The sequence below is a fragment of the Lycium ferocissimum genome, chromosome 10 (assembly GCF_029784015.1).
Source record: "Lycium ferocissimum isolate CSIRO_LF1 chromosome 10, AGI_CSIRO_Lferr_CH_V1, whole genome shotgun sequence".
Lineage (NCBI taxonomy): Eukaryota > Viridiplantae > Streptophyta > Magnoliopsida > Solanales > Solanaceae > Lycium > Lycium ferocissimum.
Genome location: NC_081351.1, coordinates 37,106,909 through 37,130,629, shown reverse-complemented (window position 1 = coordinate 37,130,629; position 23,721 = coordinate 37,106,909). Strand labels below are relative to the sequence as shown.

The 23,721-nt window shown below is 37.9% G+C and overlaps 1 protein-coding gene across 2 annotated transcripts; it reads right to left on the bottom strand.

Annotated features, from left to right (window-relative positions):
- Positions 1–4,959: 4,959 nt before the first annotated feature.
- LOC132033721 (acetyl-CoA carboxylase 1-like) lies at positions 4,960–18,688 on the bottom strand. Of its 2 annotated transcripts, XM_059423766.1 has the most exons (35): positions 18,503–18,688; positions 17,869–18,232; positions 17,593–17,799; positions 17,366–17,518; positions 17,154–17,246; positions 16,960–17,055; positions 16,684–16,857; positions 16,380–16,473; positions 16,116–16,303; positions 15,984–16,034; positions 15,873–15,912; positions 14,900–15,024; positions 14,703–14,819; positions 14,489–14,563; positions 14,342–14,398; positions 14,122–14,226; positions 13,843–13,929; positions 13,562–13,753; positions 13,293–13,481; positions 13,046–13,156; positions 12,878–12,955; positions 12,574–12,750; positions 12,159–12,236; positions 11,900–12,022; positions 10,785–11,054; positions 10,381–10,685; positions 9,740–9,977; positions 9,291–9,646; positions 8,997–9,210; positions 8,472–8,648; positions 6,274–8,397; positions 5,850–6,154; positions 5,698–5,732; positions 5,448–5,577; positions 4,960–5,363 (listed from the first exon to the last, which is right to left on the bottom strand). In XM_059423766.1, the coding sequence occupies exons 2-32, from the start codon at positions 18,220–18,222 to the stop codon at positions 6,098–6,100; spliced, it is 6,705 nt and encodes a 2,234-aa protein (XP_059279749.1). In that variant the 5' UTR covers positions 18,223–18,232; positions 18,503–18,688; the 3' UTR covers positions 4,960–5,363; positions 5,448–5,577; positions 5,698–5,732; positions 5,850–6,097. The 2 variants fall into 2 exon arrangements, with proteins under 2 accessions (XP_059279749.1, XP_059279750.1); XM_059423767.1 differs by lacking the exon at positions 5,698–5,732 and having other exon boundaries at positions 5,994–6,154.
- Between the last annotated feature and the right edge of the window lie 5,033 nt (positions 18,689–23,721).

Below are 23,721 nucleotides of genomic sequence, written 5' to 3'. Positions count from 1 at the left end.
AAAGAAGATAAAAGAAACATTAAAAAGAATTACACCAAATACAGAACTACTACATAAATCACCAGTCAAAATTTAGAGATACATATCTGTGGTCAGAGACTGCCAAGCTTAATTCAAACATAAATGTTTGAATTTTGACCGTATGTCAACTCCAAACATGCATGTTTGAAGTTAGGCTTTGGCAAACACAAATTTAAATGTGTATAGTTTCCCCTCATCTTTTCACAAAAAAGCCGCTGGTATTGGCCGAAGTTATAATAGTAATATTGAACTCTCGAATATGGCCGAAGTTTCCCCCTCGAATATCCCTGATTCTGAAGTTGATTTTGAAACGACTAAACCTACAAATATTTATGAATTTCATCTGTTCTTTAAAAAGCGATCCTCAAATCATCTATCTTTGCATGCAAGTTCAGCCTGATAATACATCCTGAATCAAAGCCGTAGTGAACTTTAAACGAGGATTTATTTAGAGAAAGATAAAAAATTTGAGTTTATATGAGTTACGAGACTTTAGAAAAGACATAACTCTTACACATTCAAATGAGATTTTTTTAATACAAATATAATTTTTTTAGCCAAAACTAATGACATTCTAACTCCACCTCATATGTCTCTATCAGCCATCATGGTTCAAAGTATCCAGCCCTCATATAGTGGCATCTATCAGCTCCATCATGGTTCAAAGTATCCCAAATTTTTTGTGCGAAGTTTTGAAGGTTCTAATTATAGGCGTTGACAGATATATTATTGGATTATGCTTTAGTGCGATTTCTAATTATTTGTTAAAGCAGATCAAACGTATTTATGCCTATGTCAATTAACTAAATACAATTCGTAATAGAGACAAAGTGAATATATTGGAAAACAACGTACCATAAGATCATCACAACTGACTAAGGGCATGCATATTTCGGTAATAAACATCGAATTATCGTATGAAAATTAAAATTAAAATTTTCTATATGGTATTAGGCGTGCATATTTTTTTTGTTATTCGGTACGATATTCAATATCTATAAAGAAAATATTGAAATGACACTGTATTAAAAGTTTAATCACATACACAATTCATATATATCTTATTATTATTATTATTATTATTATTATTATTATTATTATATATGTAATAGTTATAATTGGCTTCTATATTAACTAATAAAAGGTCTAAAAGCGTTATTAAATACTTAATTACATATAGTCATATACAATACATATTAATTATTCAATATGTGTGTCGTTTTCAGCCAACACTAGAAATATTTTCTTCATTTCAAGCATGAAACAGTTCCCATTATTGTCGATATCATTATTTTGCACTATATGTGTCGTAATTGAACAAATCGTGGTTATTGACTTACTGTATTGCACGAACACTTAAATATTCGATACGGTTATAGTAAAGCATTTTTGATAGTCAGAAGCCCAAATTCCACCAAAGTTTTCAAAACCGTTCATACCATACATGACCACCTCTACAACCAGCAATGTCTATACTTTTTCTGTTTGGATACATAATTTTTTACCTTTTTCAACTTCTTCTTCTTTTTTCTTCAAAAAAATTACTCCCTCCGTCTCAATTAATATGGGGGTTGACCTATTAGATGAGATAATTTTTTCCAATTCTTTTCATATGTTGTGACTTATTAATTATGCAGACTTATATTGATACTTTTTATGTAGTTTTTAAATATGTAAATTTTATTATAAAATACTCGAAGAATTTATGTTTGAAATTGAGTAAAACAAAAAGATTTGTATAAATTGGGACGAAAGGAGTACTATTCTTTATCCATTGTCATTAATTTTCTTTCCAATTTGAAGTTGACATTTTACGATGCAGGGGAGAATCTAGGCTATTCAAGAAGAATCGCAGGAATTCCCCAATCTTAACGAAGTAGTTTCTCCGGAATCCAATGAACAACAACGATTACTCGAGATCCTTGTTAAGTCAGCAACACTTCCTTGAGCCATTTCTTCCCATCGCATTCGTCTTCAGAACCATATAGCCATAAAGATGCACGTCCTAGTAGGGAAAAGATTTTGTAGCTAAGTTTTAAAAAACAAGTTCTAACTACTCTTTTAAGTTAAGAAAAATTAAAAAAAAAAAAGCTCTCACAAAATTTCAATATTTTTTCAAATGAAATGTATGTTCAACTAAAATATCAATTTTTAAATACTCTTTTCAACTTAATTTTAAATATTAGATACTTTATTTTTTTTTTCAAATATCACCCAAACACCTACTTAATCTAGTGACAAAATTGGGGTTAAACACATATTCATTATTATAACTAAACAACCTCACTTGGCACGTGAGATATAAGGCCTCACATGCCAGGCAGTTACAACGATATAGAGCCTGCAGTCGAGCATACTTCATATATTTTTCTGCTTGGCTCCAACTATCTCACTTGATTCAGTAAGAAATTATCCAAGCACAATCAGGTATTACACTGTTTGAATTCTCCTTTTTTTTTTTTTTTTTTTTTTTTTTGTATATTCAATTGCTGATCAGATTCTCTATTATTCTAGAAAAATGGAGGAGGATTTTGGTTATGAAGTCGGACCTGATGATATTCGTGAGTCTAAACAATCTGAAAGTATGTTCACTGAAAAGAGCACTATGTTCACTGAAAAGAGCACTGAATCGGAGGAGTGTAAAATCCTCCGAAAGATGTTGAAGCAACTAAATGGTAAACTTAAGTTGCTTTTGATTTTTTTTGCTACTGCTGAAACTATGAAGAAGATATTGGACGAAATTTTGAAGTTGAAGGATCAACGTGAAGGTAAAAAATGCGTATTGTTTTTTTGTGTAACTTTATTTGATGATTGAAATCAAAATATAAACATAAATCTACTCTTGCTTTATTTCAGAGGAGAATGTGGGTTATGGTGACACTGAGAAAGCTAACTTGAAGGACGGCGAGTCGCAAATTCACGGTAATGAATTTGCGACACTGAGAAAGCTAACTTGTCGTACGTTTTCTGTTTGTGTGTATATGTATGTGCGAAGAGGTTTTGCTACGTTAATAGGCTTTGTTCTACGTTTTTCAATTGATAAGTTGGTGATTTTCTGAGTTGTTTGTCTCTGTATAAATTAATCGACGTTCTAAAGTTCATATGTTGCCGTCCATGTTCTCTACAGGTCAAATTCATTAGAATTTGCTTTACTGCACTAAATTTTTTTTTTTTTTTAATTGTAATTTCTGATGTGTTGCTTTCTTGTTAAGTGTTAGTGTAAAAATTGTGCTGAAAGTAGTACGTAGATTTAGTTGATTGAAATTTATCGACGTTCTAAAGTTCATATGCGGTCGTTGTTCTCGTTTTCTGTTAGCGTGTATATGAATGTGCGAAGAGGATTTTCTAAGTTAAAACGCGTTGTTCTACTTTTTTCAATTGACATGTTACTGATTTAATTATCAGTGTAGCAATTTATCGACGTTCTAAAGTTCTTATGTTGCCATTCAATTGATAAGTTGGTGATTTTCTGATTTATTCGTCTGTGTAACAATTCTAAAGTTCCTATGTTGCCGTCGATGTTCTCTACGGGTCAAATTCATTGGAATTTGCTTTCAATTGTAACTACATTAATTTCAGATATTTTGATTTTAATTGTAATTTCTGATGTGTTGCTTTCTTGTTATGTGTTGGTGTAAAATTGTGTTGAAAGTAGTACATAGAGTTGGTTGATTGAAACAAAGACATGATCGGGGATTCAGAAAATCAGAAGTTTGAGCAAAAGCACAATTCCATTTAGGGGAATTTTGGGATCAGATTGGAACTATTTTGAAATAATGAAGTTTGAAATTTGAAGGGAATTGGGAGTTTGATTTCGTTTGTTGTAAATTGCAGGATAGGATACTGCTGATCTGAAATGAGGGGCCTGAGGAGCACTGAGAAGAACTACACATCAATTCCATTTACAAATTCTGTAATAAAAATAAAGTAGTTGTGGGTAAACAGTTCATTGAACCGCTTTGCGTATATCTTAGTTACATGTCTAAACACTAATTTTGCAATGGGATTAACCATCTTGAAGAACCAAATCAGTACTTGATTCTTCTTTGCTGTGTTGTTTTCATATCTCTGTCTCTCATTTTGTGTATGTCATGTTTCATTTCAAAGCACTGCATTTGTGATCCATATTTTTTTACCGTAATTATAATTAGGACTACATCACTTAGCGCAAAAGGACATTGTTGTGACTAGGGGTGTACAAAGGAAACCGACAAACCGCACCAAACCGATAATCTGAATCAAATCGAGACTCAATTAGTGGTTTGGTTTGACTTGGTTTGGTTTTAAAAAGAAAAACCCAACCACTATTGGTTTGATTTGGTTTTAACTAAAAAAAGTCAAACCGAATCAAACCAACTCGACATTACATTTTTTAAATTTCAAAAATATTTTATACATAAAAATATTTATTTATAATGTAATTTATAAATATTTCTTAAACTTTTTCATAGTTTTTTGTATTTTAACATATTATTTCACTTGGAATTAGAATTTTGAATGGTCCAATAAGTTTTATAGCCCATAGCTAGATAGTAGTAACTCAAATAAAACTCAACAAAAATCAAATCAATACTAATGCTAACAAAAGAAATTTAATTCTAACGCTAGGAATGACAATAATATATCTATTCTTTAGTTTTATATTGGTTTAGAAAATGAAAATACATAACTTAATTTTATTTTTTCTTTAATATTTAGTCATGTAATTAATACTTATTAGCCGTACTTATTTTAGCATGACTTAGTACTTTTAGATTATGATAATTTTCTGTATGCCTTATAATTTAAACGTACTTATTATAGCATGACCTAGTGCTTTTAAAATATGATCATTTTATTTTATGCAATTTCATTACTTTTTCTTGTTGAATATGGGTACAATGTCATTTCTTATCTCACATTTTGTGTTATTTTCTTAAAAAAATATCTTAATTAGATAGTCGTACCTTACTAGGACTGAAAAAATATTTGAAGTACAAGTTTTTAGTATGAAGACTTTATCGGAAAACAGTACTGGGGACTAGGTTGGGTAGTCAAAGGGCTAGATCGCCACGCATGACACAACCACTTGTCAGCTAGAATTAGAAAAGTGCTTGACAACACTACTCCTATATTTCCTGTTGATGCACTTTTCTGGTGTAGAACTTGATAGCAAGAAGCATACACCACTGACACTCCATGACATAATGATCCTCCACTAGAGGAGCGAATATGCTCATTCACTTCCTTGGCAACTCCTAGAAAGCTTGTTGGTTACTGCAATATCAAGTTGAGCTGCTCGCTTTATTTTATCATCTTCCTCTTCCATGTAAACACATTATATGCAATCTCTGCGTGGTAATCTTCCAAAGAAAAGGATTAGTTGACTATCAAGGCCAAAAAAAGTAACTCGACGTAAAATGGAAGGATTATGCTTATTGCATTACCTGTGATGCAACATTAAAAGCTCAAGCTCACATTCATTGTGCACGACAAACTTCTTGAAGCCGCTTTGGAAGATAGTGATGAGTCTTCTTGTCTAGAATGATAGATAGTGTTGGGAATCAAGTCGCATCCCTAAAAAAAATTCTTGATTATTTCATTTAGCGGGACTAGCATAGTTCATATTCAATGATTAGCATTAATTTGATTAACTAATTTGACTGAACAATCCACATATTAATCTAGAGTGCTTACTCATTCCAAAATTGCATTTGAAGCATCACTTCCGGCTAATCAAATTAACCAAATAAACAAAGGCAGGGGAGGGTCAGAAATCAGAGTAATCCGAACGACATGTGAGCAGACTTACAGTGACAGAAAGCTTATTCATAGTGAAGGGAACCAACCTTATAGCAATAACTGTTCTCTAGTTTACTTTCTGCGCTCAAACCGAAAGCCCAGCAACAATAGGAACGGGTTGATTCACATATTCCAGAGCAGTGTGGTTACCATCCTCCGACTTATTATCAGTTTGAAGAGAGAACCATCACTGCATGGTAGAGGTTAAGTGGTGACTGCCTTAGCAGCTTTAAGGTTCAGCAGCAAACTGTCCGAGGAGCATAACCAAATGGCAGTCAACTTGTTATCTGTTTGATCAATTAAGAACTTTCCTTAGATCATTGATCAATTTCTCTCTGGTCGCCGGCTCTACCTGCATTGGAAGCCAAATATTTATTTGTTTTAGACACCTTAGGAAACAAAACAAAAAAGGAGAGAACATAATCGGATAACGGAGTAATTTGAAGAAGTCCCTAGAATCTGATGGCAAACCTTTTGTAGGAGTGCAAGAACACTTTGTGGTAGAGCTCGTAAATCCAATGTCGAATCACCAATTTTGGATAGTTGAATTAACACTTTCTGCACTCGCAACTGTTGTAGCCTTTCATCATAGTTCTTGGGATCATTCTTCCATGAGAAGAATGCTTTATCATCTGCCCAAGCATCTTCTCTGCCTCCTTTTGAATCCATAAACCACCTTTTCAACATATCCTTTGCTGATTTGTAAGAAAGCTGGTCTCCCCCAGCATCCCTCACAGTTTTGATCAGCATATCCTCCTCAATTCTTCTGCGCAATCTCCTGTAAAAGAAAGAACGAGAATTTTCCCAATGTAACACTTCTCTCACCACCCCCTTTGCAGCCATTCTTAATGGTGTATCATGTAATTCTGCAAACTTCTTTGCTATCTGTGTGTATACTGACAAAAGCTGATCCTCACGTGCTTTTATTTGCTGCTGTATGGATTCAATCGTAGCAGCAGCCCTTTCCTCCTGAAGATTTGACTTGAGATTGATAAGCTGTCGGTCAAGCCTACCCATGCACTCTAGCAGTTCTTTCTTCCGAAATTTAAACTCAATCATACCTTCAGGCTCGAGGACGTTTCCCTTAGCTGTTCTTTCCGCATACATTTCAATATGGTCTGAATTAATCTTACTATCCATAACCACCCATGCCCCACCGCGTAGTTCACCCATCATAGGGATGTAGACAAAAACAGGCTGTTTGTAATTCCTAAGGTTCTCGACAATGCTTGATCCAGCCTGGAGGATACCTTCAAACAGGTCCCTTTGGCCACCTGAAAATCCCCGCCAGTTGGCAAGAATGAAAAGAGGTAGCTCCTCCCTGTTGAAGTCCATCAATGCTTGAGCTGTCTTAGTTGCAGAGTCGGGAAACCATACTTGCCCTGCTTGAGGTACAATCCTTTCATGAGAATCGAGTTGTCCAGGATCAGCAGGGATTACTTGCTTCAGAGTTTCAGTCTCAACAGCAACTATTCCGACAGGGATTCCTCCAAGTCTTGCCCGTCCTGTCACAACGGTCCTTGCCCAGCCTTCCAGTGTCTCAACAAAGCTATCCTTGTCAAAAATGCCTCCCAACCACTTTCCACTGGCAGCATCTATGAAGCCAGAGATTGCTGCTCGTGGATCACATGTGGTCTCGGGGAAATACCCAATAGGTCTCTCTGGAGGATCCAAAGGAGTTGAAATAGGAAGTTGACCACCAGAATATGGGGGAACAAAGCTCAACCATGTCAATACCGCAGATACCCCCTCGAGGTCATCTGAGACAGTCAGATGAGCAACACCATTAGCTGCCATGGTTTTAGGTCCACCAAGTTGCATGTGGGAGGTATACACTTCCCGGCGCAAAAGTTTGTTAAGTGCAGAATAACCAGTTAAAATAATAGGCTGATCAAGCCTCTGTATACACCGCAGGCCAAGACGAGCAAGATATGCACCTATGCCCACAATTTTTCCAGCTACATATGTCAATGTAAATGTTTCATGGTATGCCCGCGAATATGCACTTGCAATGGATCCACTACCACTTAAGTTCTCAACTCCCAGGCCATCCTCTTTCCCTATAATGGTATCTATTACCCATCGGATTTCTCCATTTGATAACTTTAATTCATGTGCTATGACAGAAGATTTAATCCGTTCGTGATCCTCAGGTGTCAAGTATACATACTGAAAACCTCGCTCAGGAATCGACTCATCTGACCATCCAACTCTAAAGCAAGATTTGACCTCCTCGGCAGCACCGATACGAGCACCTGAATTTGCTGCCAAATAAATAAATGGCAATTTCTGGGTGCAAGCAACATCAGTAACTGCTTGGAAAAATTCAATCTCTCTTGGACCAAAAGTTCCATTTCTCAAGGTTACATCATTTGCTACAACAAGAATTTTCCTTCCCTTTGGAAACCCAGGAGTAGACATTTCCATAACCCATGCCACCAAGCCGACATCATTGAGCCCAGGCTGACGCTCCACAGAGAAAAGAGGAGTACCTATTTGGTCAGCAAAAGCTAATTCTGTGACTTTCAGGAGGGTCTTACCCATAGGCTTATCTTTTACTGTTGCCCAAGACTTCTCCAAGGCTACTTCAAAGGCCTGCACATACACAAAAGGTTGATAAATATTGATCCATATCCCCAACAGAAATGTCTACTAAGTTTGATGTTTACCAGTAGGAAATCATAGCAGTACGTAGTGTTGCTCTTCCGGGCCAAAATTCGTTTCTGGTCAAGCAGAGACAATGGTGGATAAGGTGCAGTAACAGCCACACCATGTAAAGGACCATGGACAGACACTGACTGATAGACTACTCTTTGTTCAGCTTTATCCTCAACTTCTCGATAGATCTGAAGAGAGCAGAATTATGATTTCAATCTTAAACCGAAACTACTCATGAACACAAAAAGTACATGATGAAAGAATATACGTAATGATATACTTTGGCATATAAATATATAGGTTAAGATAATGGTTTAACCCAATAGAAAGGAAAAAAATATCTCAGTTTAGAATAATGTGGCTCTAATACATAATTGTACACCATTTCCATCATAATCTTAGTTACTATTAAGCTCTCTATCAGAAGACTATGAAGATGATTAAAAAAACAACTAATAAAAGAAAGTAATTGTTTAATGATCAAAGCCCAAACTGTGGACAGATAAATTATTGAATAACTTTCGAATCAGACGTACATGTACTATGCAGGTGTGGCCTGTCACATTTGCAATTATAACCCTCCAAGCACCATTGGCTTCTCCTGCAGACGATATCCGGAGTTTCACTTCCCACTCACATACACCTAACCTAAGCATCCTTACACCAACAATTGCATTAATTTCGTGAGCCAACTCTACCAAAATCTTCTCAACACAATCTTCTTCATTCTCACTGTTTAGGTCTGCCCTCCTGTAGCAGAGCTATGAAGTTAAACCAATTTGCTTAACATGCCAAATTGTATCCATAAAGAAAGCATTAGAATTTCTTACTTGTAGTATGGTAACAGATCAGCTGTCTGTTGCTCTCGTAAAATGTACAAGTACATATGAGCATGGTCATATTTGAGTGTTGTATCATGCAGATTAAGTTCAAGCTCCTCCAATGCAGATACTAAGGACCTCAAAATGCTCGTTGAAGTAAACGACAAAACCAAAGGGGATGGAATTGTTCCCTGATCCAATACTTGACAAGCTATTAAGTCTTCATCTGATGTAGGTTGTCTTACAAGTGTTCGGAGAAACATCCTCTGAATTGGATGAGTCTGTTTTTCTACAACATAATAGAGGTGCCATTGACTGTTCCCGGATGGTATGTACTTTACATTATCATAGCCCTTAATCTTGTGCTGTATTGTAGGGAGATTATGAACCTAAATTAGCTCAGGAAAAGATAATACTGATAATTAAGGGTACAAGTAGAAGAGAAATTGAACACAGACCAAATCGAGGTAAATGGAAAGCGGAGGTTCCAGATGACACAACAGAGGCTCCTTCTCATAATAAAGCTTCTCTGTTGACCAGTGAAAGGAGTGCCTCATAGGAAGCCGCCCTTCATCTCTCTGTATGATACAACTAATAACCGAAAAACCTGCATTACTTAGACCGATCCTCACATCTTGCTCTCTTAGTATTTCGGCTAACTTTTTTATCCTTGCTTGAACCTCATTTTCATTCCCACTGCAGATGGTGTGTGCCAATGATAAGCAAAAGAAGGTCAAAACAATTTTCTATCAGACCACAGGATTAGATGCACATGCAAGAGATTCAGAATAGATGCCATATAATTAAGAGGTATGAAAATAAAGGCCAATACTTATTTCTTCCACCTACTAAACCAGAGCTAACCAAACCTAAAAATGGTGAAACCCGTTTCATTCTTCTGCTTTAATCCACTTTTAAGGATGCCTAATTAATTGCCAGTTTCAAAAAAAAAAAAGGATGCCTAATTAATTGCAACCCTATATCTAAGTTTTCCAACAGTACTGAATAGATCTTTCGTAGTCCATGATTTATCTATATCTGCATAATATCCAAAATCAATAGTCCAGCATGAAGTCAAAATTAAGGAAACTGGTGATACCTATCCTGAAGCAAACTCATTTCATTGTCGATGCCCAGTAATGCAATGTGCAGCATGTTACCATGATAAGCTGGTTGAATGGATCCATTTGACATATGTGTGTGCAAGTTGTGCACTGTTTCCGTCGATGCAGCAGTTAATACTGCTGGCAAGAGTTGGAGAGATTTGATTATTAGCATCACTCCACATTTCCTTTCACTGTGTTTTTCAAATAATGGTCCAGACGGCTCTGCCAAGAACTCCCATGTAGCTATCAGTCCAGATCTGTGCCACCGCGTCCTCTCACTCCCTTTAATAAGGTAAGGCTGGAATCATATCAAAATTTAGATATCAAATCTCATCTCTCTGAAAAAATTTAGGAAAAGTAAAACAAGTAAAACCTTCAACACTAAGAAATACAGTACTTGATACAGTCTTCGAACGTAAGTCTCCACCACCCTCCTCTGAAGGGTGTGATCACAATGATCAAAAAGGCCTACAAGTGCATCTTCAACGGCTAACGGAGCACTGACTAGAGCTTCCATTCTTTTATTGATGGCACCTTTCTGCTTAGGAGTTTCTATATTGCCACCTTCTTTGGTGAACATCTCCAACTCAGAAAGACTTCTGGCAATGCTTGACCGTAGTTCACTCAGTTTAGTTTGTTCTAAAAGTTGACTTGCCTTCAGTGCCAACTACAGAAACAAAATAAAGATTCAAAAACATTAGGAGCTTTCAGTAACTTAATTATACCGGAACACTTTTTCTTTTCTCTCTTTTGTGGTCTTTTTCTGATATCAAGGGTCAGTACATAAGCATTAGAATCACTCTTTGACAGATACCATCATTATGGAGGGATCAAGAAAATATGCACCAACTCTACAAAGTCCACATGACAAAAAGGAATGAAGGAGCAAGAGCCCGTTTGGTTATCTGATTGAAAGTAATTGATAAGCGCCGAAAATCACCTTGTAATGCTGAAATTGTTTATTTAAATAAGTACTTACGTGTTTAGATAGAAGCGTTGAAACTGATAATAAGCAGTTGATATGTCTAGTAAAAAAGTGTTGATAAGCAATTTTTCCAAACATTATAAATTAAAACGTATCTATACAAGGAGAGTAAAAAATGACAAAAATGGAATGGAGAGGGAGTTAGAATTTCTATTTTGGGAAAGGTATTTTGAGAATGAGAAAATATTAGGGAAAAAATAGTAAATACTTGGTCAGCCTAAAAGTGCTTAAGTTAGGATTTAGGGGTGACCAACTTGTGGCTTTTGGCTTATAAAGCAACTTGGTGTTTACCAAACGCGTAAATAAGTTAAAAACTACCTATAAGCTAGTTTGACCAGCTTATAAGCTTTACCCAAACACCCTCCAAATCCGCAATGAAATGTTTTTAATGTTGATCTTGAAGTGCTTCCAGGCAGTTGGCCTGAAAATATATATATATATATATATATATATATATATATATATATATATATATATTCTCATAGTTCTGCAAGGCATGCATGGACAAGCATAAATAAAGGACCAACCTCAGAATATTTTGTATGGTTGAGTGAAGAAAAACGGATTAGCTTATCCCTGTAAGCTGCGGGATTTGGATATACCAATTTCTCCATCAGACAGAGTATAAACTTATTTTTACGCTGAAGACCCTGGAAAATAAGACATTATCAATACATGATATCTTACAAAATAAACCAAACTAGAAAAGGGAACTGTGGACATACTAACAGTTTGTTCATGTACTAATAGAAAAAGATCATATAGGTATGAACAGTTAGCATGCACCTGATGAGAAAGCACTAAGTCAACAACCTTCAGGGGATCTTTCTTATATTGAGGTCGGAGGTGTTCAGTTATATCAGCCTGAAAAAGGAAGGGATAAGAACTGACATATGTCTCTAACCTACCTAAAGAAATTCCAAACAAATACCGGACCTAATGTAAATAGAAAAACAGCTAAGCGATAATCACAACTAGTTGATCTTGATTTCATGAATCCTTTGCTTCCATTGTATTCTGCTCTTAGCTAATTGTCTGTTGTGTAAGACTTACTTAAAATTGAAATATCAAACTGGCTACTTTGTGAACATATAATCTGTTTCATTAGGATAGAATTCTTCTAAGAACTTAGTTCACCTTAGGGATATGATCATGCAGTGGATGATTGTCACAGAATAATTGTTTGCATACATCAACCCACCTGGATGTTGTCACTAAACAATTCTTCAACAAATAGATACTCTTCAAAAAGGGAGTGGACTATTCCACAGGCATGACTCTCTCTTCCACCCTCATAGGACTTGACAAGACTCAGCAGAGGTTCAATTAATCTTTCTTGAGCATCTTTTTCTTTATCAGGGCAGGATCTTAAGTGTTCCTAAACCAGAACAGTGACAAAAAAACACAAACAAATGAATTTTAATTGACCTTCAAAATTCAAAAAAGAAGGAAACAAAGAAGAGATGAGAAAGTGTCAAGAAAGAGAAAATTGAAAAGAGGCTTACATCTACAACACCTCTCAGAACTCTGGCCGGAAAGTCAACATTTTGCAAGCAGGCATACTCCTTACATTTTGTTTCCAACTGAAAGAAGGGTACACAAAGCAAAATTATGAGCTAGAAACTACAACTTTTGCCACAAATGGAAGAAATATCCATGGATATAGTCATTACCTCATACCGCAGGTCCTTGGGAAGTCTTGTTGCCAGCACGGCTAAGCATTCTTGCCACTGCAGGAAAGGAAGCTCAGGACTGTCCAGGCAACTAAGCAAGTTTTGAATCACCTGGAGGGAAGATTGAGTTGGTTCAATCGTTTTTTTTTTTTTCACTTGGAATGAAATTTTTTCTTTATGTCTTCTTAGCTCAAAATATGTTCTACTAGCAATTATGCTCCTCAATTATCTAGATGACATTGCTTACTTCATCGACGTTATGCTCATATCCAGCAAGAACCATCCTTGCTGCATTGAGACTTGCAGCGCATCTCTGGTGAACTTTTCCTGATATGGCAGATGGAGGTCCCAGAAGCGGAAACTTTCCATGAAAAGGCTCTGCTTTTCTAACAGCTGAAGGGTCGTCAAGATCAAGAGATGCTATGAGCTCACCAGCCTACATAAATAAAGTTACTTTCTATTTTTTCGATGCTGCAAAGGGACAAAAATACCGTGTTCATATGACAATATGGTTACCTGCATTGTTTGACCTTCAGACATCTTAAATTGGATAACTCCGGAGGCGGGTGCAAGGAGGGGCATGCACATTTTCATAACCTCAACCTCTGCATAAGGTGTGTCAGCATCAACATGACTACCATCAGATATCAAATATCTCAAAAGCTTGCAGGGTGTCTTTGCAACAAGCTTTGATGGATCATGATCATTCTGGATATATACAAGGAATATTATATGATAAGAAGGTGAACAGTTGATAAAAGCAAAACATATATTGGGAAATAAAAAGTTAATGGCACCTGCAGCAAGCAAGTTCTCCCGTCAATGATAAGACGAGTTCCAGCTGCTTCCTCATCTGCATATATAACATGACTATTTCCATCCAGCTGCAAAGATCAAGTGGACTTATAATAATCTAGAGGATACTGATTGCGAATGTGAAAGGAAATCATTATGTGTCATATTAGGATTCTTTCTACAAGGCTATATACAGCATAAAGATTATGGCGACTGAAAATGATAAGTGCAATTTGTAGTAAAAAGGCATATAAAAAAGTTGCAAAATGAATTATAATTGCCTGCATTAGTAGTCCTCCATCGCGCAGAGTATGTATATCTGCTCCAATCTCTGATTGATTCATCCTCAACATATAGCTTCCTGGCCCTCCCTTCATCAAATTGATCTAAGAGACAAACGCACAAAACCATAAACCAGAACGGGCCGCTAATGTTTATTCTTATCTACCAACACCAACCAATGCCCAAAGGCAACAGCTATAAGTAGAACATAATACTTACTCTATACTTGCTCCCTTCAATATTTAGAGAGACTTCAGAGTTCACAAGAGAAATATGCTGCATATGGAGGGATGACGGGTTATTTTGAAAATGAAAAACAGAAAAATGGAAAAGTCAGACGGAGAAAAGTATTCGCAATCTGAGTACCTTGGACGGGATTTGACCCTTTTCAAGATAATCAATATATTCAGAAACAATGGTTGAACTACTTGAAGAAGCTTTCTGAGTCAGAAAAAAATTAACAGAAAAAGGTACAAATTAGTTAGCCACTAAGTCTGCATTAGATTTTTGATCCTTTAAGTATGCAGGCAAATTTTCTCCCTTTAGCAACCAAAACCAGGTACTAAAATTGTATACTCACATAAAGAGCTCCCCCAATGACAGAAAGATACCAAGGAGATCTTTCTGCTTTAACCCTCATGGCGATTCTACTATCCAACCAGCCTGTGTGTATTTTATTCGCTCTATAATCAGAAGCCTGCAGAAATATCCAATATTATAAAAAGAAACAAAAGTGAGGGAGTTGGGCTTGTATTTTGTGTATAATATGATACTTACATGCAACAAATCAATCATGCAATCAACATTTGTGCGAATCTCCCCACGTATCTGAATTTCCTTCAATCCAAGGACCATGTTTGCAATGGCTAGGGCTCTGGATTCTCCAAATGCGAAAACATGTCCTGTGGAAATATATAAAACTTTTTAAGTTTCGGAAGTTAATAGCCAGGTGCACAATTTGTTTTGAATTGGACATTTATAGTTGAAAATTCCAAAAATGATCCCTAAACGTGTAAGGAAATGATCTCCATGAGAAATTCTAGCAATTTTCCAGCCACTGGTGTGACAAGATTGTAAAAAACATAATTGTCATGAGAAATCAGAACAGGAGTTGATACGGAAAAAATGAAAATCAAGAACTGCCTAGAATCAATCAATCAACCAACTATGCCCCGTTCAATAAAAAGCTAGTGTTAGATATACGAATCCCTCTATTCGGGTTAAGGCTACTACTGTTAAAAAAAGATTTGACAGCTACATTAGCAATTCCGTTTTCTCTAGTTAGTAAAATAAACTGGAAAATATATTGATTTAGGCATGCCACAATGATACCATTTCTTCTCAATGTATGTGTTAACTAATTTAAATTGATGGTGTTTGAACTGGCTCGTATCAATTATTATATGAAGAGGTAGAGAAAATTGCAACACACTGCAATAAACACAGCGGACCTTTAACACCCGATCTTAGCGAACTTCAGAATAATGCGAACTCTCAGAAATTGAAGCCAATGTAGAATAAGAAAAAAAAAATGTTTTAGCTATAAGTAAAAAGGCTCTGTTTTAACAACTTATGTTATTAAGCATAACCGTCCGGGAGTCAAAGTGGAAAGTGGGGAAACTGCGAGGTGATACTGCATTTTCTAGTTTGTTATTGCGTCTTTTTAAAGTATTGAAAAAAATATATGTTTCTTGTTAAGCTAAAAATTCAATATAATAAAAAACAACTGCATAATTGAAATTGAACTTACCAAACTGAGAGTCTGAAAACTCATGAATGCCTCCACCAGACTGCAAGCAAATATATGATTGAGCTCAGCTACAATGCAAGGACCTGAATGTTTTGTTTCCATTTACTTTACCTTGACAGCGAAGTATGCCCACACGTTCGGCTTGCTCCTAAAACTCAGCTCCTATGGGACGTCATTCACATTAACATGTGTTCATCCTGAAACCAATCGAGAGTGAAAATTTTCAGTAGTCATTATCCTTACTTGTACTTCACCACTGGTAGGCTTGAAACCGTCATCAGGGTCCTCGCTAGTTACACGAACAGCCACACAATGACCTCTCGGCCTCGTTGTCTCAGCCTTGTCAAAATCAAATGGTGTTGCAACAATTGATGTTTTTCTCCAACCATCATATCCTCCGCCATGTGCCATTCCATATAATCGCCTTATTTCTAGTAGAATCACAAAGAAACACCTAAGCATCGAGAGAAAGGAGGCACAACAGGAAATTTACAAGCAGGAGTAAACCTGGAATTTGCCATAATGGAATCCCCATTCCTACAGCAACTTGGGCTGCTGGCAAATTTATATCTGCAATCCATTCAGTTACAGGGTGTTCCACCTAATACAGTGTAGAAAATGTAGAGAATTTTTCATAATAAAGTTCAACAATAAACCCAATCAGAAAAATACTTCTCTGGTAATCAAATTAGCACATGTAGTTTTAATTGTAACCATTGATGCTCGTCTTTAAGGACTGTGAAACACTAACCACCCAATCTAGATCAATCTTCCTCTACTCAGTGAAGAACAAAAATTTGACATCACGAACCTGTAATCGTGGGTTGAGTTCGAGGAAATAGTAGTCTCCTGTGTCCATATAGTAAAGGTACTCGACAGTGGCAGCTCCAATGTAATTGACACATTTAGCCAGTCTTCTAGCAGCCTGCTCAAGTTCTTTCACCTTCTCTAGAGGAGCAACTGTTATTGGCCCCTCCTCAATGATCTGTCATTAAGCATATTAGTGAAAGATGTAGCCTTGGCTGCGAGAAGCTTTGTTTTGTTATCAATTACTACGCAATAGCCAAAAATTAAAATACAAACAAACCTTTTGGTGACGCCTTTGAACACTGCAATCACGGCTGTGCAAGGATGCAATATTGCCGTATTGATCACAAAGCAACTGGATTTCTAGATGTCGACTCTAGTGTTAAGAAAAGAAAAATGATGATAAATAAAAGATTTCGCTCCACTGGTCATGAGTTGAAGCATTTAACATCAAAAAGACGGAAATGGTCAAACCTGGGGAGCCACTTTCATTATAAATATGGGGGAGCCAGGAAGTTCACCCTGAACCTGCTTGAATAGTGCTCTAACTTCATCATTGTTGTGAACCTGAAGTGAGCAAGTAATAGCAAAATGCCATATAATAAAATAACATATCAAGTTAATACTATTCAGATGAACTGATAATGATAGGCATCTGACTAGTTGCAATTTGGGAATGTTTGGACCTTTCTTACGCCTTTTCCATCACGTCCCCAAGATGCCTTGATCATTGCAGGGTAACCTACATTTTGACAGCTAGCAATTGCTTCTTCTGTTGTGAAAACACATGCTTTTGAGTATATTTCATTGACCAAGCAGCTCTCCGGAGGAACTCTTACCTACACATTATATTGGAGTAGTTAGTGTCAATTCTATTAGAAGCAGACTACTTGCCAGCCAAATTCCGACTTACATGGGAGCCAGTCCACGGAAGGGTGGGTACTTTGGCAGCTTGAGCAATCAATAATGACCCGATTTTGTCTCCCAATGCTTCCACTGATCTAGCAGTTGGGCCCAAGAAAATGATCCCCTTCTCTCTCAATGCATCAGGCAGTTGAGGTTTTACAGATGCATGACCCCAACCAGGCCAAACTGCATCAACATGACTTCTCTCCGCCGTCTAAACAAAGAAAAAAGAGTGTATTAGCACCTTTCAAATTATTTTTCTCAAGGTTCAACATTTACAAACCTCAACAATAAGCTGCACGTTTGCATAGTTGTTGTTATTTGCCCCACCAGGGACTTGTACAAACTGATCAGCCATTTTAATGTGCTCAGCATTTATTCTTAAATCCTCGGGTTTAGCCATTGCCACCAACAAAACCGCCTTCTCTGTGCCAAATGTCTCATAAGCCCATGTCCTAATACTACTTATAAACTTTATTGCAGCCATACCATTGTTTGCAATTAAGATACTATGGATAGGCTGCTTTCCCCCAAGGGCATAACAGAACTCATCAACTTCTGATTTAACACGCGATGGAAGTACACCATCCGTGTATCCATATTTGTCTTTCTTGGTGCTAATCACCGTTGGCCTCATTTTGCACCTCCTGAAACCAAAAGGGAATTATTAATGTACTTCATAAGGGGATGAATTTGGTTACATATCATCAATCATCAAACAACTTTAAGCATCTACAACATTGTTTTGTTGAGAGACAAACTACCAATTACCACCTATTACTTCTTGATCCTCCTATAGCGTATATGTTCCAACTTAAGTGACAAAACTAGGTATGAAAAATATATCTTAAGTAGTTCCAATTGAGACACGTCAAATCAAACTATAAAACAGATGCTTAGCAAGTATTACAACTTACAACGTTAAATTAGCCAGAAATTACTGAGATGCATTATCAAATATCATTAAACCAAGAATTGAGAACAGAGCGAGCCAATTGGTTATCCGTTACAGTCATGGTACACGTTTAAAATTGACAAAAAATTCATAAGAAGCCAAAATAAACTCGAAAAAAAAAAAGAAAAAAAAACATCTTTGATGGTTGCAGTGAATTAAGACCTGTTATATGTCCACCCTTAAACCTGAATCACAGTTAAGGAGTGCTTAATGTACCTTATATGACACATAATCCGATTAGTGTAGGCCCAATAGAAGTACAGTCACAGGCCGCACGTGGATAAATAATAGGAATAACCCCTTCAGGTTTAGTGTGATCACACTGACCTCCCTTATAGTTTAAGAAATTATGTTTACCTTCCTTATTTTGAAATCTTTCGGATAATTCTTTTACCTCATTTTTCTTTAATGAAAAAAATAACGATGTGACTAATTTGTCCTTGCTGATATGCTTTTTTGTTTAATTAATCTTATAACATCCTTTTTAAGAAATTCCTTAAAGAAGTAAACACATCACTGAATACACAAAATCCCTAATTGCAACTCCAAATGAATAATAGGAAGTTCTGGAGAAAAGCTTAACGAAAAAGGAAGAAGAACAAAGATTAACATTCAAACTTTCAAATCATATGACTATAATTCATGTATTGGTGAATTATTGCTTCCCCTCAAAAGAGACCAACAATTGAATTTGTACGCGGTTTAAAGGATATGTGATTAGGCTTGTTAGCAAGATAAATGGATAATCAAAAAGTAAAGAATAACGTAAGAAATTAAAAGAGGATGATTGCCTGTATAACGAATGCAAGCGACAGGTCCGAGTAGGAGAAGGATTTATCCCCTTGCTTAGACTAAAAATAAACTAGAAGTAACAAAGCTTTATTGATATCGGACCTTTACTATGATATTCTCTGAAGTGTTAATTGCTTACTCAAAAAGATTGGGATGCCCTTTAATGGGGCTGTTACATATGTATTTATAGTGCCAGTGTCCTATACTAACTAAATAATTCAAGCTGACGTGGGTAAGCATTCGAAGATATCGGACACGTACGGTGTGAGCGTGATTCTCGGAGATAAATCTGTGAAGGATAAAATACTTCAGATTCAAGCTTATCTTCTCGGACTCCCTTTGTGCAAGCTCAGTTTGTTCCCTCCGTCTTCTCGGGTCGATCCTCACTAGTCACCCCGTATGACCCTTCATCGAATCGAGGTGAACTCACGGGTTCACACCGTACACAGATAGTCCCTCCATTTTTCGAAGTAAAAAAATGGAGCCGGTAAATATATTGAAAAGACGTTGTTCTAGACCACGCTTTATTTTTTATCGAGCAATTGACTAACCTGACTCCGGGCCTAATTAATATTGTGTCGTCGTCTCTACCTTTGAAATGTGTATTGTCAGAATCCCTTGGCCTTTCACATTCCCACTTTAACGTTACTAGAGACCTTTCTAAATACAACTTCCTCATTATATAAGGCCATGCACTTATTAGTTCTGCACACATTTTGAAAACCTTGATTTTTAACGCTTATTTGCCTTTCATAACCTTATTTATGATGTCTTCTTCTCCATTATTGTTGACCGACGCTGCCCTGCCTTCAGATTCTCCTCCACCATCTCCTACTGAACCTTCTGATATGAAAGATCTTGAGTTTCAAGCGGCTGAAGTTGTTCCGGTTGGATTCAAATATGAGGATGATTACAAAGTTGGCCATCATTATGACCATGTGAGGCATTTTGAATATTTTGTTGATGACGCTGCGATTCCCAGAGTTAAGAGAAAGTGTCATTTGGATGATGACATTGAGATTTCCCCTCTTGAGCAGGGTGTATGGATTAACCACCATATCCCAGGCTATTCTCTCGTGTACACTTACCCATTTACCATCGGGTCTAAACTTCCTGTCCCTTAGGTGATCGAGAATGGTGTAGTTTTTACTAAAGCGGCAAAGATCCTCGATTTTTTACACAGCGACCCCTCTCCCCGGAGAAGAAAGCACTACAGGTTCGGCCAAGGCACCAAAGAGGAGAATCAATCCGAAAGCATCAGCCGTTGGTCCGGGAATCGGTGCCAGGGTCAAGTCTCGCCGGGTGTCTCGGAGAGCATCCTCTAGAGGAGGTCCCACCCTGATCATGGAGATCGAGAACGATCTCGAAGAAGAGGCTTCTGCGAGTCCCAGTGACCGTGCTCCTTTTTCGGCCCGAACAAAGGAGAACTTTTATCGAGGGAGAGATCGCCGACCGGGCAGAGAAGCAGCGCTTAGCAGCTTTGTGCGGAGATGGCCGACGAGCCCAAGAATGGCCAGATCTAGAGCCCAGAAGTTTAGGATTTCTTTTCTGGTTTTGTGATTTGTTTTTGCACAGTCGTTTTGACCGATATTAATGGTCTTGTACGGATGCTTAAATTGAATAAAAGTCGTTTTGTTTCTGAATTGGCTCGTAGCTCATTTTGTCTTCTCCGAACTTAGTTTGGCTCGAAGTTAACCTGTACAAACTTAACTCTCAAGCAATAATGTCACTTCATTGGGAATACGCGGGAAATTCGAACGTCCCATCATGTCACTTTTCCTGACACGGGGCACGCGTCAGTTCCTAATTAGGTGTTTGGGAGGCGACGAATGGGAAATGTTCCTCCCTGCCTCTATAAATACTCACTCTCAACTCTTTTCCTCATTTGCAATTTTCGAAAGCTTCTTTCCCCCTTTCAAATCTTCAAATCTTCAAACCTCCCATCCTTTCAATCTCTTAGCAAATTTCTTCAAGTCTTCATAAGTTTCTTGTTCGATCTTCATATTTCTCACAACTTTCTGTTTGTCCTTCAAACCTTCATCGCGTTTTCCCTAGATATTCACTCTTTTTCTAAGAAAATATGGCTTCCAGTTCTAGACCTTCTTCCCGTAAAAATACTCCGACCAGTTCCTCTCGTGCCATCGATATTGTTGTCGAGGCAGAGACTAAGGTTCCTTATGAACCTTGTGGTAGGGACGTGATGCCGTTGTTATACAATTTTGACTCAAAATCTGCTCCCGAGAAGCCCCCGAAAGGGAGATAATATGGACTGGGGTTATGACGTGAGGTGTTACCCTACGATTGTCACCGAAGCGATCCTAAAACTCCGATCAGATTATGGTTGGAACGTCAGTCCAACGCCCCAACCAGATGGTGGTTGGAGATATGGCCCCTCGGAGATCATAATCTCGGGACCCGATGAAGATATTACGACCTACATGGAGGGGTAATCGAGTGTCTATACTTTCCCCTTTACGTTCAATTTGAAGCTGGCAATCGACGATGTGATTCTGGACATGTGCCAGACATATCAACTATGTCTTGAGGGGGGGGGGGGGGGGAACGTTTAATCGAGTTACATGCGTTCGGTTTTTGGCTATGAAGTGGTCGGAGTTGGCTCTAGATCCTTGATCGAAACTAACTCGCGTCTTAGGGGTCATAGTGAAGCTTCTGAAGCGTGGAAAGTTCCCAATTCTTTCCAGTGTGGATGACAAGTACAGGGGATGATTAGTGCAGCACGTCCGTGTCAAAATCGAGAAATCATTCCTTCGAGTCATCACACTTTCTCCGAGAAGTAGAATAAACGACGTAAGTGACCTCAATGCCTAAAATTTATCTTCGGTAGATTTCCAACTCTGTATTTACGTTCCATTTTCTTATTTTATAGCCAAAAAGTGGGTGCCCGGTGTTATTGATAATCTCAAGAAGTGGCTTGAGGACCTCATGGACCAATGCCCTCATGAGCTCCGATCCTTGAGCCATTTGTCTTCGGGCAAATGGAAGGTGAAAAAAATCCTAGTTATATTTTTAGGCTTTTTTGGGCCCGTGATTTCCTGTTATATTTGTAGGCTTAAAGCGAAACAAAACCCGATTGAGGAGCCTCCGTAGCGTCCTAGAGATAGTTCGATCCGGCTAACGGAGACGGCTCGTTATTAGAGGTGGCCAAAAGTAAAAGCGGGACGAGTCCACCACGACCCTTCATCTTCTGCGGGTCTGAGATAAAGAAGCCCTCGAGACCCATGATGAAGTCCATGTGGTCACTAAAGGATGTCCCCGAGAAGGATGACAATGATTTTATGATTGCCTTTCACGTACAGCAAACTGCGGCGCCCGTGGTTAACCCAACTATGGTTGGCGCAGACAGCATATTGATTCGCAAGGGATACTCAATCTTGCTTTCCATTGCTAGTGAGTCAGGCGAATCTCTGATAATGTCATCGCGGTCGAGGATGATCCATCCGGTGAAGAGCATGCTGCAAACGTGGCCCGATTTGCACGGGGCTTAACCTTCCTGCTACATGAAGAAGACCTCGATATCATGTTGGAAGAGGTTGCCTAGTAGATATAGTCGGGGTTGACCGCCGGGTTCAACCTCCCGTCCCAATTGGAGACGGCCTTTGCGTATTGAATCGGGTTCTCGATCTACTCGTAGGAGTCGTTCATTTCTGAAATTCTTCAACACAGAGAAAGATAAAATCACGCAGATTGCTTATATGCATGCCGGAGGATACAGCGTTTTCTATCCGTCGGGTTGGTGTGGTAGCTATCTCCTAGGCCTTTGGTGTCAGTGAAGATTAGAAAATATGGACAATGTCTCAAAAACTGTGTCTCTGAATGAGAAGGCGTACGCTCCTGCTACCGGGTACGTATTAATGGATTAGCCCTTTAGTTTCACACGCCCCAATTTTCTATCACATTAATCCATTCTGAAAATCGGTAGTGATATTCTTTGCGCGAGGAATTTCTTCGGTGTTCAAAAGAGAATGGTGAGCTATGGAGCCAGCTTGACAATGCTCGAGGTCAATTGAGCGAGGTCGTAGAAACACATAAATTTTGACCACTACCGAGAGGCGAAAAGCGGTTTGTCGAGGTAGGATATTTCTACATTCTTAAAGTCGAGGTCGATCTTAGTTAAGGTAGATCTCCAATGTCGTAAAAATTTGAACTCGAGGTGACTAAAGCGAGCTTGCCGCCTGGCAGGAAAGAGAACCTCCGATCGGGGAATGATTTGGCGGACATGGCCGAGAAGTATATCATCCTTCGGGTGGATAAAGAAAGGTTGGTCATGGAGGCCGGGGTTTCTTCCGAAGCCTTTGAAGAACGAATGGCTACCATTTCATGTGACGAGCTACATTTTGCTCTTGATAGAGTTCGATAGATTGATGAACC

Excerpts from the sequence above, each read along its gene's own strand:
- LOC132033721 (XM_059423766.1), bottom strand. The coding sequence starts at position 18,222 with ATGAGGCCAACGGTGATTAGCACCAAGAAAGACAAATATGGATACACG. Across the intron at positions 17,056-17,153 it reads TAATGAAAGTGGCTCCCCAG|AGTCGACATCTAGAAATCCA; the intron begins GTTTGACCATTT and ends TCTTAACACTAG. Across the intron at positions 9,647-9,739 it reads TTTCCATTTACCTCGATTTG|CACAAGATTAAGGGCTATGA; the intron begins GTCTGTGTTCAA and ends CCTACAATACAG.